Source organism: Sminthopsis crassicaudata, chromosome 2 (genome assembly GCF_048593235.1).
Source record: "Sminthopsis crassicaudata isolate SCR6 chromosome 2, ASM4859323v1, whole genome shotgun sequence".
NCBI classification, from domain to species: domain Eukaryota; kingdom Metazoa; phylum Chordata; class Mammalia; order Dasyuromorphia; family Dasyuridae; genus Sminthopsis; species Sminthopsis crassicaudata.
In genome coordinates, this window is record NC_133618.1 from 463,773,852 (window position 1) to 463,793,719 (window position 19,868).

Consider the following 19,868-nt stretch of genomic DNA (forward strand, 5'->3'; position numbering starts at 1 on the left):
GTATAGTCTGCAGGAGAGTCTGAAGATTTAGATTAAAGTCCTGTATCTGTCATTTACTAGCTATGCAACTTGTTTTGCTGAACATTTGAACCTTACTTTCCCTACCACTAAATGGGTGATAATAATACTTAATAAATAACAACCTAACAACCTCACAGGAAATGTACATTTCCCCTTCCTTTTCAGGGGAAGTAGTTGTGAGAGACTAGAAAAATATCCAGATTTGAAGATAGGGAATATGACTTCAAATAGCTTGTCATTCTTTTGCTGTGTGGTCTTGACCCCATCATATTATCCTTTAATCTCACAGCCTTATATGATAAAATGGGAATAATAATAATACTTATAATACCTTCTCCTCTCTCCACCATAAGGTTATCTTAAATATCAAATGATAAATTATATTTAAAAATCTTTGTAATTCATAAATGAAAGAAAAAATTAGTATGGAGCATAGAGAGTTAGTCTCAGAGTCAGAATGACTTGAATACAAGCACCATCTTTTATATACATAAATACACACATATATAATATAAATTCATATATGTAATATAGCATATATTTATATATGCACATATATGATAGGGGGATATATAAAAAGATAAGGATATATAAAACATACATAAGCATATATGTACATATATATGTATATGCATATATACACACAAAGAAGCAAGGTGACTCAAGTCACAGAACCCTCTCAGTTCCCCTTAGCAACTCTCTAATGCTGTAAGTTTTAAAGCAGTTGCTGATCTGTAATAGTAGATGGGGAGTTTTCTTGTCAGAAATTCCTAACACCAATGAAATCACAAGTTTATATTTTTTAAAAATTGGGAACACTTTATGTATGTTATTATAAGAATGATCAAAAGATTTGATTATAATTTTTAAAAGACAATCATTGTTTATATTTATGATCCAGAATGGTCAACAAGATTAAATCACATTCACATAATTTCAATTAGATGATTTCTTGGGTAATCGCAAATCAGTACATATCAAACCTGATAGAAAAGGATAGTCATTTCTAGGTTTCAATATCTTAATAATATGAAAGACTGGCATATGGATATTGATACATGATGTTTCAAATTCAACAAAATTGAAAATATTCAAACTTGAAACAACATTATCAGTATATTTATAGATGCTTTAAAGATCTTATTAAAAGTTGATGAAATATCAAGAATCTAGATCAGAGTTCAAGCAGATTGGGTTTTCCCATCTCAACCCCTGAGGTTCATAGGAGCACTTGCACAAAACACAAAATGGACAGGCTTGAATGGGTCATAATCTATAACACTGGAATAAATAACTACATTGATATATTACAAATCTATCAAATTATTGATATAAAACATTCTCTAAAATGTTATGGAGGTGACTCTGGATTTTGGAAGGATACTAAGGCTATTGTGAGAGCCCACAATTTATCAGGAATGACTGAATCAGTAAGCCCCACATTGAAACCATGAAGGGTATCAGAACTGGCAGGGAAAGATTATGTATCCTCTTGGAATAAAAAGGCCTAATTGTCTAGGAAGTTGCTTGGATTTAGAAAAAAATACAAATTCCTCTGCCCTCTTTGAACGTGAGTTCTCTAATCTTCAACAAATTTCCTCAGCTTTGCACTCAGATCAACAACAAATTCACTCACTCTACTCAGACACTGAGATTTCACTATCATGTACAGTCTTTGTAGACTAAGCTGGCTGATTACCATAATCATTCTTGTCCTATTTCCTTGGCAAAGGTTATCTTCTATTCTTCTTTCTATTCCAACTATGTCCTTAATTACTGAGATATTCTGGCCCTTCCTCAGGGCCAGCTATTGCCAGTAGAATCCAAACTCTGACTAGTCCAAGCCAAGTTTGAAACTCTTGGAGTTTAGATTTATCAGTGGATTACATATCCAACTATCTACAGAGGACCAACCAAGCTAGATTAGAAGAGGCACATCCAGAGTTTAACTACTAGAAGATGGTGTGGCTTTTTTTGGCCACACCAACTAATGAAGATCTTTTCTTAAGAAGTAGTAACAATATGACTTCCACTGAGAGAGGAAGGCCCCAGATAGAAAAAATGAATCCTTTTTTGAAACCTCAATTTCAAAAATATTTATAATACAGAAGATGCCAAAAAAAATTAGAAAGAGAGAGATATCTTACCTCTTGTTCATGTTCTATTCTCATGCTGGGGTTTGCATTTACTTCTAGCAATATAGGCTTCAAATTTCTCATTAGAAGAATGTCGAATCCTAAAATCTGGGAATAAGAATAGAATGAGTCACCTCTGTGAGTCAAAGTCTTCTTTCAGGTAGTACAATTTACTACTATTAGCAATTTTATCTTCACTATGATTGCCTAAATATACATAGCATTTTATAAATACTTCCATACATATTCATCCTGTTTTAGGGAGATTACAGAAATATTTTAATATCTATTTTACAAATCTGGAAACAAAGATATAGAGAAATGAGGGGACTTACCCTAAATTTATAAAATTGGTATAATATTATCCCAACTTTACAAATGACAAAAAAAAAAAAAAAACACACAAAAATATGGAAGGCCCATAGAAGAAAAGTGATTTGAACAGTCACACAATTAATAAATGGAAACTACTACTGTCTCCAATTTTGAATTTTATACATAAAAAAACTAAGAGTGGTCACAGAGTTTAAATGATTTGTCCATAATGAAGTAACTACTGAATGAGAGAACAAGGATCAGAGTCTAGGTTTTCTGATTCCAGATATACTGCTTTTCTTCACCATTTTCTTATTCCAGATTTATCTACTCTTTCTGAAATGGAAATTTGTAAGGGCCCTTTAAATGGGCCGACACAGTGCATCGGGAGATTGAGGCCTGGAAGTAATTTCTGTGGATATTAGGACTGCCCTTGGGCAGGATCCTGGCCATATTGAGATAGTTTTGTAATGGGTGACTCTCTCGCTGATTGGCTGTGTGTGTGACCTCACAGGCCCTATGTAAGCCCACTGCAGGCAGCAACCGCCCTCTTTAACCTCGTGCTGTTCACCCTGGCTCCCCAGCCTGGGTGGCCAAGCCAAGATGGGTAGCCAAAAGAGGTAAGGGTTTTGGTAGTGAACACATGGGTCTTCTGACCAGGTGTTCACCAGGGAACCAACAAGTCAGGGCATCAGTCAGGGCATTATGTGAGTAGGTATAATAAAGGCTTTTAAGATTACACGTGATTGTTCTTGAGTGCGCTACCGGTTATTAAGCTATGGATTCAAGAGATTGTGGCCAGAGACCTTAGAAGGCCTCAGAGGAGGCGAGCCAGGTAGAGCTCACACTGCAAAGGACAGTGGTCAAAGGTACTCTGGTGGGTCTAGGACAGACTAGTAATTGTAACTGCCAGGAGAGCACGTTACAAATGGCGCTCAACGTGGACGCATCAGAAATTATCAGGTTTTGAAAATATTTAATATTCAGAATTAAGATTCTGAAAGATCCGGTAGAAACGCCACTTAAGAGGGAAGACAGAGAAGCAATATGGACCCAGGTAAATCTGGGATCAGACTCAAGGACACAGCTGAACATAATGCTTATTATATAAAGAGGTTAAAGAGCCAGATGGAAGATCTTTTAACAGAGATCACCACTGAAGAACAGCAGGAAGCTTGTAATCAAGCTCCGAGAAGGCTATCCCCACACCCATTAAATATAGCTCGGAGAGGGAGCAACCTAGAGCTAGTGCGTATGTATGACAGTATAGAGTATAAAATGCCACAGCAAGAGTTGCTGGAATTGCAGGTTAAACTACAGATTGAGCTAGAGAAAGAAGAAAAAGCTAGGTTACTACAGATAGAACAGGAAGAGTTCAAACCAGTGGCAGAAACTAAGGAAGGAAATAAACGAATCACATGGACTTCAGTTGTAGAAATTCTTCTTAGCGTTTTGTTGGTTTACCTTGTGCATTGTTGTTTTAAGGAATTTATTGATTACTCTTTCATTGAGAAGAAGTTTAGTTCTTTTTATGTGCAAAGCTCAGGTTTGATTTTAAATCAGCCTTTGGGGGATTTTCCAATTCTTCTTCCCTCTGCCTCACCTTCTTGGGCCAAGGGAGAAGGGGGAGGAGGAAAAGGAAGGGCGATAATATCATCAGCACTGCCCATTAATCCATTTAAAACTCCTGTGTCTTCATTTCAAAGGACAGGAGTAGGCTTTATGCCCCAAGGCAAAAAGGAATTGTGGGGTATTGAGTATAATCAGAAAAGTTTTAAAAATACAGTTCAGTTAATTTCTAAGAAACCTTACAGGGACAAGACCTTGCAGTTAGAGAGAGTGGAGTTTTATACTTGTAAAACTGCTAGGATCGTCTTTGGAGAGTTGGAACTCCTCTTTTATTACCTCGTGGATTTTCCACTTCCACAGGTGAGCTTGATTTCCCAACCCCCTACGGGTACTTATAAAACAGTGTTTATGTTTAGAATGGGTTGGAAAATTGCTGTTTTAATCACTAGAATAAATAGACAGTGTGTGATCTTTGACCCAGGAGGAAAATATCAGATTTATTGATTCACACTCCTGAAGTACAATTCGGTATCAGAAACTCAAACTTTGATTTTTAGGCAAAAGAATTCAGGGATATAGCCGAGTGTTCTAGTAAAGTCATTACTGCACAGACTATCCCCAAGATCTTCTCTTCTAAACAAGAGAAGGGAATTTTGGGATATGTGATTGCTTACAATTTTTAAATTTTGATTTTACATTTTTAAACATTTTTGATTTTACATCTTCAAAGTATTTTGATTTTACATTTTAAAGTTATTTTGGTTTTATATTTTTAATCTATTTTGGTTTTACATTTTTAAATTCTTTGCCTTTTACTTTAGCAATGCACTTCGGGCATACACAGAAAGTGCAGCTAAGTGACAGACTGACTAACTTTTGTCTGACTTTTGTTAATCTTTTTGACAACAACTTTGTTTCCACTGTGATGTGGAAAGGCCTGGATGGCATTTGGAAAGGCCCAAGTTGGGCCCCGGGGACATTCCTTCCTAGGTGCAGATCCAGCAGTAGAGTTCATCCCCACCAGAGACATTTGTAACCTGGGGATCCAAGAGAAGGACCAGACAACAGTCCAGAGAGACCAGCCAGATGTCCGCAGCCCTTCAGACGCTGATGGCAGCAATGCCCCTCCTGACCGTGACACCAGAGACACCAGACACAGTTCCAGTGTTGCAGCTGAAATGGACTGTTTTGGGTGATATGCAATATAAAGACTGTAAATGGACAATGGGCCTGCTTGCTTCTCCTGTGGCTACTTGCCATATGGTGGCCTGGGAAGAGGCTTTGCCCTATGCTTTCTATTGAAGGACTATGCTTTTAAATTAGTGGGTGAAAAACCAACACACCCACCTGCCATTGTTATTGAGACAATGTTACTGGACATGACTTTGCTTATGTGCACCTGTGAAACTAGAATTGTTCTAGAATTGTGAAAAGTGCAATAGAGAATTGTGATAAGTTAGAATTGTTCTAGAATTGTGAAAAATGCAGTTGAGAATTGTGATAAACTAGAATTGTTCTAGGATTGTGACAAGTGCAATTGAGAATTGTGATAAGCTAGAATTGTTCTAGGATTGTGAAAAGTGCAATTGAGAATTGTGATAATCTAGAATTGCTCTAGGATTGTGACAAGTGCAACAGAAAATTGTAAGAAACTAGAATTGGTCTAGAACTGTGATAAATGTAACTAGAATTGTGACAACCTACCTACTGATATTTGTTAACTAGAATTGTGATGTTTTACCTTGTTGACTTCCCACCTCAGTGTTGACATCCTACCTCATTGGCATCCAACCTCTTTGGCCTATTATCTCGAGTATGACTTTGATGAATGGGTTGAACACTTGGGCCACTGTTGAGCCTGGTTCTCATGTCATACTTCTGTTTACTGTTCTGCTGCTTTGTACCTCCTTGGGCATAACACTGTCATCTCATGGATCAAGTGAACTATAGCTGGTGCTAAAAGTTTAGCTTGGTGAGATGTGCGGTTCCCGCAAAACAAGAGAAAGGGAATTGTAAGGGCCCTTTAAATGGGCGGACACAGTGCATCGGGAGATTGAGGCCTGGAAGTAATTTCTGTGGATATTAGGACTGCCCTTGGGCGGAATCCTGGTCATATTGAGATAGCTTCGTAATGGGTGACTCTCTCACTGATTGGCTGTGTGTGTGACCTCACAGGCCCTATGTAAGCCCACTGCAGGCAGCAACCGCCCTCTTTAACCTCGTGCTGTTCACCCTGGCTCCCCAGCCTGGGTGGCCAAGCCAAGATGGGTAGCCAAAAGAGGTAAGGGTTTTGGTAGTGAACACATGGGTCTTCTGACCAGGTGTTCACTCGGGAACCAACCAGTCAGGGCATCAAGTCAGGGCATTATGTGAGTAGGTATAATAAAGGCTTTTAAGATTACATGTGGCTGTTCTTGAGTGCGCTACCGGTTATTAAGCTATAGATTCAAGAGATTGTGGCCAGAGACCTTAGAAGGCCTCAGAGGAGGCGAGCCAGGTAGAGCTCACACTGCAAAGGACAGTGGTCAAAGGTACTCTGGTGGGTCTAGGACAGACTAGTAATTGTAACTGCCAGGAGAGCACGTTACAGAAATTCAGATGGACATTTTATGCAAAGTTTCTTTACCTTTTTCTCAAGTTACAGAAAAAAAAAAAAAAGAAATAGAAAGTCTGTGGGAAACTATAAGCATTACAGACTTGCATAATAATACATGGCCAAAGAACAAGAATGATTATGCTTCTAAGACAAAGAAGTAATATCATCTATTTAAGTTTAGACTTGGCCTGGGAAATGAAATGTTCATGAAAGGACAAGGACCAATGAGCAGGAGAAGCCAATGTTTATCATTCTTAATCATCAAGTGCTGTTTCTCAGCCTTCAAAGATGATACATGCTTCCTGCTTTCAAGTCTGATGGCATAGTTCTAGTCCATCTGATATGTAAGGTAAGAGTTAGCAAATAAACATCACAAGAAGGTCACTGTAAGGATACAAGCCAAGCCTGGATGAACATTCATCAGTAGAAGCTTTATCTACTACTCAAGTAGAATCATTTCCACCCTCTTTTACTCGTCTATAAAGGAAGGGACCTCTAAGGTCTTTTCCAGTTCTAACATTAAATTATGTTTCAAGTAAATGGCTACCTGTCGGAATGAATCTCAATAACAAATTTCAGTCTCACTCTTTCCTATATATATTTCTTTAGCTATCTATTATCAGGGTTTTTTCTGTGAAAGGAGGGTGAAATTCTTTGATTCTTTTCAGATCCAATATTCAATTTTCTGTGCTCTAACATTTCATATTCTATGTTCTAAGGTCTTTTTCATTTCTAGAATTTTTGTGTTTTAATTGTGTGTTCTAATAAAAGAAATCTTCTCAATTATAATTCTGTATGATTCAGTGAATTGAAAGGCTTACCTGGAAGCATGTTGGCCCGGGTCTTCCTGTTGGTATATCAGATTGATAAAATACTTTAAGCTCTGGTGTCAGTGCAATAACTGTCTTAATCACCAAAGAAATAATATCTGACCAGATTTTCTTGATATCAATTCCTTTGGAAGAAAGTCTACAAAGGATGCTGGAAAAAGTCCTTTTGCTACCAGTATTGACATTATCAGAATGAATGAAGTTTCCACTGTGGATATTCAATGAATAGTTGGTTAAGTGCATAAATACATGATGTAAATTTCCAAAGTTAGGCTCCTGATATGGCTCTGTACAAAATCTAGAGAGTCCATCTTTGGCTATATAAATCTCTAATGGTTCTAAAGACTTTAGTAAGACGTACAGACGAATATCAAATTTTAGTTTGTCTATAAGGAGAGGTTTACAGATGTATTCCTGGACCACAGCTGGCCTGCTCTGGAGGTTTCCTGCTATTCGAATGTCACTGGGATCTTTAATGAGGTAGATTCCATCACCTTGACAACCACCATCAGGTTTTACAATGAAAGTGGGCTTCCAGGAGGGGTCACCATCTTTCACCATTCGAACCTGAAAAGAATAAAGAGGGAAAACAAGAAAGGTTAACACAAAAAATCATTTCCTTGACTTATTCAAAGAAGCTAATCAAGAAGAGGTTGATAAGACACAAACTAGGACACATGAGGATTACTGAGGGAACAAATTCTAAAAAGCAGAGCTGTATAATGGAAAGGGCAATGAAAGAAGTTGAATCTGAGTGCCAGCTCTGCCTGTTACTAATTATGTGATCTTAGACAAGTCCTTTCAGCTCTCTGAGTCCCAGGTCCCTCATGTGTACAATGGTTAGACTAGTAAGCTTACCAAACTGTTGTGAAAGTCAGATGAAATGAGAGATGGAACTATCTTTTGTCAACTTTAAAACTATATAAATATCAATTATTCTTCAATACTTCAAGTATCTATGGCAGCATCGATGTAGACCTTTGATAGTACAGATCCTAATACTTTCAGAAAATGACTTCATTATTTGCTGTGACCAGAAAATTCATTAACCTGTGGCAAACCTGGGGATGAGCATATTCATACTTAGAAAGATAGGACATACAGTCCAACCCCAGACTGGTCCTTAAAGCTTTTCTAACTTGATAAAAGTTGCCATAGTTCATACTTTACTGGCATGGATTTTGAGAATCTAAGTCCTCAAAATGGAGCTTTAGTCTGAAGAAGAAAAGATAGAGGGGCATGACAGCTGCCTTCAGGTATACAAAAACTAGTATAGAGAGGAGCGATTGCATTTGTCCTATGTTTCTTCAGAGGGGAGAATTACAACCAAGGAAAATTAGAGCAAAGTGAGAGCAATGGGAGTTTTAAAGAAGAGAATGACAATATAAAATTGATACATTAGAAAAACTACTACTCTGTTAGTATAGGATTAGGGGAGAGAGAGAAAGCAGAGATGAAAAAACCAATTAAGATATTTTTGCAGTAATTAAGCAATTGTAAGTGATTTTGTACTCTTTATCTTACTTGATCCTCACAATATCTTGATAAGGTAGATGGTGCAGAGAACACCATCTTAATTTAACAGATGGAGAGGCTGAAACTCCAAAGAGAAGTAGTAATTCAATCAATGTCACAAAGCTAATAAACATAGATGGGAATGTAATACACTTATGGCCAGAGAAGATACATCTCTCAATATGAACTAAACTAGTCTTCATAGATTGTAACTTTCTATCAGTTCATCACCCTTCTTCCTCACTCCTCTTAAGCCTATTCTTCCTCCTTATCCTGACTGCTCCTTTTTTGCCATCTCTTCCTTATTCTCCCAGTCTTTTGTCCCTCTTCTGTTCTCACTTTCTTCCTCCCTTCAGAATCTTAGATCCTTATTAAGATCAATGGTTCATCACTTTGATGATAAAACGTTTTCTATCTTTGAATTCTTAGCCTTCTTGTCCTATAATGTTATGCATCCCAACAAATCTCAAACTATTGGTTGTTAACCTTCCCACCATCTAATTTTTCTATTCTCACTTGCATGTACTACTGAACACTGCTGAAGTCAGGCAAACATGATGAATCCATTACAAATTTATGACATCTTATTTTTAAGCCTCTTATTTTTAATGCATTTGTTGATTTAAAAAATCCAATGCAAAAAAAAAAAAAAAAAGGAAAAAATGGGAAAAAGAGAGGTAGAAAAAGAAAAACAAACAAACAAAAAATGTGTGTTTAGCAGAACATCATGGAGAAATCAAAATATATAATGATTATTTCCACTGAAAGAAAACATATGTAACAATAGAAGACATTGTATTCATAATTGTCTTTTATGTCTTTGCTTCCATGTAGGTTTTCTTTTGTTCTCTGTTGTGCACATTTTTTACTTTATTCCCCCCACTTCTCCCAATTAAACTACAGTTAAGCATGTATATATTTATTTTTGTATGAATGTGTGTGTATATGTATGTATGTAATTATATATACAACCTTCATATACATATACATATGTACACATACATATACATATGTACATACATACTTATATACATATGCATATACACACATACATTAAGACAATATCAATATGGCTGACATAATGTAGATTTCTCTCTTAAATCAATCTTTGTTAAATTTGACTTTGTGTAAGATCAATAATTGCTACCCCTACTTTTTTTTTCTAATAAATTCTGCTCCTGTTCTTATTTTGCTTATATATATTTCTTATTTCCTATCTCTGCTAATTCTTCTACTTTACTTCTACCTGTTAACTTACCTTGCAATTATTTAAACCTCCCCACCCCACCCTCAATCTCTCATTTTCCAATGATTAATTTTCATTACACTCCTCAAAAAAGCAATTGCAAATCTTCTCTTCTATCTTCAAGCTTCACCTAGTTCACTTTTCCTCCCCCCCTTTCTCTCAAAGAATTTCCTCCCACTTTTACAGGGAAAAAAAAATCAAGGCCACCCATCTGTTGGGAGTTAGATGTTCTCCTTTACTTCATACCTCAAAACTCCTTTACATCAGTCCTCTTTTCTCTTCCTTTGCTCCAGATCTTTGATGAAGTGTTCCTTCTTCTTGCCAAGACCAATTTCTATTTATGTTCTTGCTCCTTACTCCTTTGGGGTCTCACTTCCTCAATGACTTCTCTACTCCCTCCCTCACTATATCTTTACCCTTTCTTTATCTACTGGTTTCTTCCTTGTTGCCTACAAACATGTAGGTATCTCTCTCATCTTTAAAACAAAAAACAAAACCAAACAAAAAACATATCTAGGATAAACAATTTTGAAAGCTGTAAAAACTCCCGATCAATGCAAAAATAATGATTTCAGAAGATAAATGATAAAGTATGTTATCTTCCACTACCTGTGATGAATTCAAGTGCATAATACAATATGCATTTTTTCCTAAACACAGTCAACGAGGTAAATTGTTTTGCTTGATTATGCATTTTTGTTACAATGAAAAAAGATTTGGTTAAGTCAAAAGTAATTTTTAAAAATCTACCATATTCTCAGGCTATTTATTCTATATCTTTTCTCCCTTCCACATCCAAATTCCCAAAAAAGTTTGTTGATTCTATCTCTACCATCTCTTGTTTATCTCTCCTCCTTGCTCAGACAGCCATCATCCTCATTCAGGCTTTTCCTTACTAGAGTAATTATAACTATTACTGTAACCTTATACTTTGTTTCCTTGCTCTCCTCCCCTCTCTAATCCATCCTCAACACAACTGTCAGATTTTGCAGGACTCACTATGTTGCTCTGCTGTTCACAACTCTTCAGTGTTTCTCTATTTCCTCTAAGATAAAATATTAAGTCCTCAGCCCGTCACTTAAAGCCTTTTGTAATATGGCTTTCCAGACATTTCAAATTACTCCTCTTTCCAGACAAACTAGCCCACTGATTGTTCCTGAATTTTTATCCATCTCCTATCTCTGTGACATTGTAGTTGCCAGGATTGGCCTCCTTCCTCACCATCAACTCTTGAAACCCTCAGCTGCCTTCCTTCCATGATCACTTCTTCACCTTCAGTGCTTGGAATCCCTAACTGCCTTCCTTCAATGCTCAGTTTTGGTGTTGTTTATAGTGTTTTCATTCTCTTCTTAAACCAGCATGTTTCCAATGATCGATCAATCTATTACTTCAATAAGATATATGCTTCTGGAGAGTAGTTACTGTTTTGGGGTTTTGGGAGGTTTTTTTGGCTTTTGTATCTGTGGGACCTAGAACTTAGTACTCACTTAAATTTCTTTTGTTGTCCAATTCACTGTGAGAGTCCCAAGTAGCACCTCCACACTCTGGATTTTACTGACTATTTTCCCCACTGTATTTCTAAATGAAGCTTCTGCCAATTCCTTAGGCACTATCAGTTACTTCGAGCTTGTAAAAGAGCATTAACAAGGAAGAAACATTTAAGACTTTAATAATGCCTCATCAATTATTTCTCCTTGTCAGCAAGATTTGAGAATGTAGCATCACAAGAAATCAATTTCATTCTGCAACGTAACTCAATGGGGCAGCCTTTCTTAGAACTCTGACCTTGATGTTTGGGTAGTTATTTAATATGCATCTAATGCATAAGTACATTTGGCATCTTGCAGTAACAACAAATGTACCACACAAATGACAATTATAGATCAGGAAATGAAAAATGCCAAGCTTACACTGATGGGTAATTCTCCCCACTAAGGATTTTTGTTAGGCTGAAGATGCCAATGGCTCAATACATTACTGAGAGCAATATTTTCTCCTTTGAGTGCAGTAGATATGTTTCAAATAATTTAGACTTCATGGTCAATAGTCTCAGCTATTCTGTGTCACTGAATATTTCTTATGCTCTTTCCCTAAAAAAGAAACACCCCAGTAGAAAAAGCACTAGACCAAAAGTAAGAAAAATCTGAGTTTTAGTCATTAAATAAATCTCTGTGTGACCTTTGCAAGTTTTTTCTTCTCTTTGGACCCAAGTTTCCTCATTTATAAAATGAAGAGTTTGGATCCTGGGAAATGACCATGATAGCAAAATGAAAAAGCATCAATAAAACATTTTTTAAAAATGAAAGGGTTAGACTAGATAATCTGCAAGATCCCTCATAGTTCTGATATTCTTTGCTCTTCTTTGCTCTACCTTTCCTTCTAACCTTTACATTCTATGCTCTAAGTTACCTTTTAACCTTGTATTACAAAATTATGTTCTAAGATTCCCTCTAACCCTTAACAGTCTATGACTAAATACTATGTACATTAAGTTTTATACAAATGTTATCAAAATATCCTGACTGAGATGGGGAATTCTTTTAATACAGGATATCAAATTGGTATCAGAAAACCAATGAGCTTCATACTTTTTAGTTTCATAACTTATTGTTTATAAAATGTTAGAATCTCAGTACTAAAAGAGACTTTCAAAATTATCGCATTAGATTGCCTAATGAAAGAGTGAATTCTCTCTACAACATCCTTGAGAAGTGGTCATCCAATTTTTTTTTTAAACAGTTTCAGTGATGAGAAGCTCACTACTTAATCTGGCAAACCATTCCACTTTAGGAATGTCCTTCTGATTTTTAGGAAGTCCTTCCTTATACTGAACCCAAATCTATTTTCCTGAAACTTTCACTTTTTTGTTCAGGTACTACCTTCTGATATTACACCAATATAATCATAGAATATTAAAACCCTAAGGAAGCAAATTTCTTGTTTTGTATATAAGGAAAATGAGGGAGACTGAGAGGGAGACTCAATCAAGGTCACAAAGTATGTTAAAAGTAGAATCAGAACTATGTCCTAGGTTTTCTGGCAGCTAGTATAATACTCATTTCTACATTATAAGCTTCTTGAGAGAATACATTTTTCATTGTCTTTGCATTATATTCAGTATAAAATAGAGCACTTTAAAGAGGCTAGATGAATTGAATTGAATATAGTGATTATTTCCCATCTATGTCTTTCCTATATGCTAAATAATCCCCACTTCCTTCAATTAATCCTCATATGATATGATTTGGGAAAGAATCCTCCCACTTTCCTTATAGCCATTAAATTTTATTTTCCACATCCATGTCTCGGTCTGCCACCTGCATTTTAAAAAGAAACTACTACAGAATTTTTTTGTTCATTCTCCTTGGACATCTAATTCAATGATGATAAATTTCTTTCCATATTTTTAGCATGCTATGACAAGAATTAAATAAAAATACTGCCCCACCCTGAAAAGATTTCAAGAACTGAATGAAGTTTTATACAACCACTGATAATATAAGATTGAACAAAGTGAGTTCTTAGTCTAAGATTGATTGTGTCTTCAATTTTATTCAAAACCTATTGCTAAATTTGCTGCAAAATCTATCACTGTTATCTTGTAACAGTATACATACAGGGATGGCTAAAAGAGATACAAAGCAGATAAGGCTTCTTTCTGCTTGTCTTTTTCATCGATTAAAATTTGATATGTGATATACTGGCCCCTAGTGGTCATTTAAGAAAAATGACCATTGAAGGTTTTTCCCCACCTAAATTTACAAAGTGGGCATTGAAAGGAGCTTAGAATGTTAGAAGCTTTTTTTTTTTTTTTAAACAAACAAAGGATACTATAAAATATTTAAATGCTATGAAGGCAGTGTAGAACATATAAGGTTATCATTGTAGATAATAGAGTGGAAAGAACATTGCTCTTAAAGTCAGAAGACATTGGTCCAAGTTCTGACCCTGGGCAAGATACTCTTCTGGGAGCTTCAGTTTCTCATCTATAAAACGTATATTACAGAAAAATACACTATTTATTTACCATCATAGGGTTGTGAGAAAAAAGGTAAAATTTCTTTATAAGTTTTTTACATGTCATATTAATGTGAGCTGTCAGAATTGGGATCTGAACACAAAATATTGGGTTTGAAAGGTCCTTGAAATATTATACATTTATATAATATTTTAAGGTTTACCAATGACCCTCCTTACAATAAACCTGTGAGGTAGCTGATATTATTTCCTTTTTACAAATGAGTAAGCTGAAAATAAGAAAGAAGAAAAGGATTTCTAAGGTCATATAGATGTCAGAATGATTATATGAACCCAGGGCTTTTGGCTCGATATTCAGTGCTTTTTTTTCTCCATATGAGACCCCTTTTAAAAAGTACATTGTAGCTGTTATAATGAGCTAGAAATGGAAAATGACTAATGGATGGTAAGTATGTAATGGAATTTAGACCAAGATCTTCTGACCCCAATCATGTAGTAAGAACATTTTTTTTTTTAAATCAACTCTCCTAGTAATAAGTTGAGGGATAAATACCTAAGAATACCTATTTACTAGGTGGACTACAGAGTAAGCTAACCTTTCCAGTCAAAACTACTTCTTCAATATAAGAATTTTCTTAGATTAAATTTGCCAATTACCTTCCATCCATTCTCTAAATTTATGTAACTACATATGTAACTGAAATATTTCAGACATGCAGGCCATTAGCTCCAGTTATTCCAACTTTCTGTTTCTTTAGCCCTTATGGTTCTTCACACAATCTAATGAGTTTCAAATAGCATCCACAGTCACATAGCTAGTAAATGTTAGAATTGGTCCTTGGAACAAGATCTCCAAAGTTCTGCTGCCAGTGTACCACACTGAGAGTTCACTTAAAATACCTGTAGAAAGGATATACTCCAACCCTCTTATTTGACAGATTAAGAAACTGAGGCTCAGATGAAGGGAAATAATTTTCAGTCAGTTTTGTAGCAGAGGTTCCACTAGAACAAGTCTTCTGATTCTAAGTCCAATATTAATTTTTCCTGGGAATTTGTGTTCCCTGAAAATGTTTTTTCAGTTAATGATATCTGTAAAATGAAATTAGAATAACCAATCTTTCATTCCCTTCTAACATAACACTAAAGAAATAATCAACATCAGCTCAAGGAGGTGAGTGAAAGGCCTTTGTGTTTTGATACCTATTTCCAAAAAAACAAAGCAGAGAAAAAAATTCAGTAATTAAGAAGCAGAATGATGTAATGGAAAGGAAACTGGACTTTAGAACAGAAAAAACTGAATCAAAAATCAAATTCTGACTTTTAATAGTTGTAGTAACTTTATATGCAAGTCACTTAAGTTTTATTCTTCCTATTTCTTCATCTTAAAAAAGTTATTTTTATATTATCTCTCAAGGTGATTGTGACAAAAGCACTAAACCTTAAAGTGCCAAACTGCTGAGGTATTGTCATTATTACTACTACTAAAAATAAGAAAACATCTATTAATCACAGAACCACTGCCTGATTTCCATGACTTCTTTGGTTGCTAAATTAATCAAGAGCATCAGTGTGGCATGGTGAATGGAAAACTGGCTCAGTGTCAAGAAGATCTGGATTCACATGCTGGTCCTGATACAGTTTGTTATGTGACCTTGGGCAAGTCACTTAACATCATAATGTTTTAGACCACTCTCTAAGATTGTAAGTTGTAGAGAAAATGCCAGTCTCGTTGACAGAACTCCCAAATGGCACAGCTAGAAATGTCAATGAAGATTCCTAGTGCTAACATGCATGTTTGACCTCATGATCCCAAATTACTAAATTTAAAATTGTGTCAGATGATAACTGGAATAGAAGCCATATTTTGATCTGGGGGTTGTGGTGACAGTTAACTCTTAGATATCTCCAGTCATGTTCACCTTATAGTGAGATCCCAGTAGAATGTATAAACTCTAATTCTCTACAAAGTAGCACTGAAAGCTATGAAAAAATATTTTGTCACCACATGTGACTTGGTTTATAACTGTGAAGAGGAGCTTTCCTATATCAACGTATTTATTTGTATATCTACAAATTAGAAGCAGATATGCCAGTTTACTATAAAAAGAAAAATACTTAACAGTCCAAAAATGGAAGGGGAAACCATAAGAAGTAGTGAGTTCCCTGTCACTGCAAGTGTTGAAGGATTTTTTTTTATTAAACAAGAGGTCGAATTAGATAATCTCATGGTAAATGAGACAAAATACTGAATTTGGAGTGAGAGGACCCACTTGTTAGTTGTGTGTCACAAGTTACAACCCTTCTATGACAATTTCTTCATCTTTAAAATTCAGGGAGTTAATAGTAAAAACTTTCTAGTGAATAAACTAAGGTAGTTTCTAGCTCAATCTTATGATTTCTGAAGAGTCTTTCAGACCTGACAGGTTCCTATACTTCTGTCTTCTACATCAACCCTTTGCAACAGATCCATTAAAGAGAAACAGCAAAGTATAGTACAAAAAAATGTCTGATTTGTAAGCAGAAAACTAGAGGTTATATCCTAGCTCTGATGCTTAACTTGCTGGTATGATTTTGAACAAGTCATTCTACCTATCTTAGGCTATTTCCTTGTCTTTAAAAGAGGGATAATACAGTATTGCTTATATTACCCATAGATTTTCATGAAGAAAACTCTTTATAAACCTGGAAGCACTATGGCAATGTAAGTCACAATTATTATTTGACACTATGCTCCTTTTTATTGACTCTGGTGCCTAACACCCTGACAGAGAGTAAGTAGATACTTATTAAATGTGTATACATTGATTGACTACTTATACTCCTACAATGATATGGAAAAAAATTAACCATTCTTCACAGTTATAGAAGAGATATCACTTTGGGGAGGAGTAGGCCTAAATAACAGTGGTCTCTTCCAATTTGAAGTTCTATGAAATAGGTTAACCAGACAGTTTTAAACACGCTCCCAATCCTCTCCAACATCCTGAGTTGGGGAAGCAAATCACTACCAAAGTACCAGAGAGAGTCATCAGCCTACTTATTGACCCCAGGAGAGTAAGAACAGGATATCCTGCCACACTCAACGTTTCAACTGCCAGTTTAAATTTCAAGGCAAGTCCCGAAAGTGTTGACATGTAAGGAATTACTTTAAAATGCCTTTGATCACTGCAGAGCTTTATGGTGTTATAAATGAGTGTGCTGGTTGGGAGGCATGCCTGGCTGATTTTTCTAAAGGGACTCCCACTGTGAAGATGAAGGCCAGACTTGTAAGATACTTTTCTCAAAAATAAATACCGTATTTTTTTCCTTCCATTTATTTCTTCAGTAGTGGGTTACAACAGAACACTGTATCTTTTACTCACTGCCCCTCACATTGGCATATGCCTTGCTGAATATTCTCTGGGCTTAATTCATAAACTTAAAAAAATGTTAGAACTATAAGAATATTAGCACAAGAATATTAAAATATAGAATAAAATTTAATAGAAGGGATCATGAAACTGGAACAGAGAGTGTTTGAAGTAGACAGAAATTATTAAAACATAGAATATAGACTGTCAGACTTATAATGAATCAATAATAATAACTGATATTTACATAGGACTTCAGAGTTTGAAAAGAACTTTCCATACATGATCTTAATTGAACCTCATAATAAATATATAAGGTAAGCAGTATAGGCATTATCTCCATTTTATAGATTAGTAAACTGAAGCTTATGGAAAGTAATTCATTTTCCTCAAGCTTTTATACCTAGGAAGTGTCAGAAGCAGGCTTTGAATAAAAATTCAAAACACTATCATTGTACTTTTCTAGGTGCTATAAATAGGTTTATATTTTAAGATTTGGTAAGGTTTATATTGAATTTTTTATTTCCAATATTTATTGAACTTTTAAAACTGAGGTAACATGTCCCTTAGAGGACTAACATTCTGTATTCTATCTTCTAATATTCTACATTCCAAGATACTTTCCAATTATTATGTTCTTTTTTTCACTATTTATTTATTGACTTTGCCACAAAAAAATAGATAGGCAGACATCAAAAGTAAGTTACAAATAACTAACACTATAGCAGAATAATAATCCTACCTCAATGTTTTCATTTTGCCTTTTTCTATATGGAACAATTAGGAAAAGTTGCACATGTATTGCACTTGCATCACTAAATATTAAAAGACCTAAAGTGAAGTCTACAACACATGAGTTCTATCTTCTAGATATTATAGAAGCACATAGAGAAGAATTGAATAGCATGGTGGAGGAAATATCCATTGCACTAAGATCATGGATTCAAAGTAAACACATTGCATAAACTTGTGCAAATACTTATTCTAATATTATGGCCAATAAATCTATACTCTTGAGAACCATTCCAGTATTTTTCCTGCCTGTTGGCAAAGAGATAGTGGACATGGGTGACAATAGATATGGAATAAGATCAATTTCAGATGTGGCCTATTTTTTTTTAAATTTTGATTGATTGTACGTCCCTTATGGCAGGGTTCTGATTGGGGGGGGGGGCAGACAATAGAATGTGACAGTGACAGGGTTTTTTTCCCCAAAGAACATCAAAAAAATAACCCCAAAGCAAAAAAGAAAGACAAAGGTCTCAGAGACAGAGACAGAGAGTGCTTGAAAACTTATATTTAACACTTCCTTGAGAGATTAATATTGTTGGAATCTTCATTTTGTTACTTATTTCCTATATTTGTCATAAATATTGTAGATATTAGTGAGGATGTCTTCTTCTTTGATTAGACTATAAGATCCCTGAGAGTAAAGAACTATATGATATACATCATTAGAGCTCATATTTATATAGTGCTTTAAGTTTAATCCCTACAAAGTCTAATTCTAGTGCCTTATTCTAGCATGGGAGATAAGTTTGAGTTACTAAAGGCATTATCAGTAAAATGGAAAACATCTCCTATTAAGCTAAAAAAGATCCAAGTGGGGTCCTAGAAATGTACTATGACTGAATTCCAAGGACTAACTTACCTAAGTTTGGGGTGGTTCATCATCAGTAAGCAAGCTACTTGAGAAATGGATTATTTGGCCATAGTAACTCAGGAAACAAAGAAAAAAATTTAAATAGCTCTCAATCTTATGCATCCCTTGCTTCTATAATAACAATTGTGTATGGGGAGGGGCATTTCTCCAGAGGAGGCTAAGAGTAGAAGTATGCTGGAGACAAGATGCATTGGCTTGGAAGTTGATTGTTACATTTTCAATGTGAATATTTATATCTTGAAAATTGGAGAAATTTTTAATAATTCAGATTACATTTAAATATGAACCTTTTGTACATTTTCCCCATTATTTATCAGCATTTACCAGAACACTCTTGGTACTAAGAATCTCACAATTTTTAGAATGCACATAAAATTTAATTTTGTTGGTACTTTTAAATACAAAATTCTTATTCAATAAACCAATGAATAGGCATATTACAGTACAAAGAGAAATAAATAGTATTTATCTTGACATTCTTGCTATAAAACAAAATTTAATAACATAAGAAATTGCAACTAAATGGACAAATTAATGGTTCACAAGTTCTCTTTGAAGTCATTCAATAAGCATTTATTAAACAGCTACCACTACATTTCTGGCACTAAGTGATAGGAATACAAAGAGAGGCAAACAACAACAAAAATCCA

At 35.2% G+C, this 19,868-nt stretch overlaps 1 protein-coding gene across 6 annotated transcripts in view; it reads right to left on the minus strand.

The window, feature by feature from the left end:
- The window catches only part of TTLL11 (tubulin tyrosine ligase like 11), a 250,784-nt gene that overhangs the window by 172,086 nt on the left and 58,830 nt on the right, over positions 1-19,868 (minus strand). For all 6 annotated transcript variants that reach the window (XR_012486781.1, XM_074292973.1, XM_074292977.1 and 3 more), the window contains 2 exons: positions 7,458-8,033; positions 2,169-2,264 (listed from right to left, as the gene is read on the minus strand). Coding sequence is in view for 5 of the 6 variants with exons in the window: in XM_074292973.1 (XP_074149074.1) it covers positions 2,169-2,264; positions 7,458-8,033 (672 nt within the window). In the remaining variant the exon portion in view is untranslated. The remainder of the gene's footprint in view (positions 1-2,168; positions 2,265-7,457; positions 8,034-19,868) is intronic.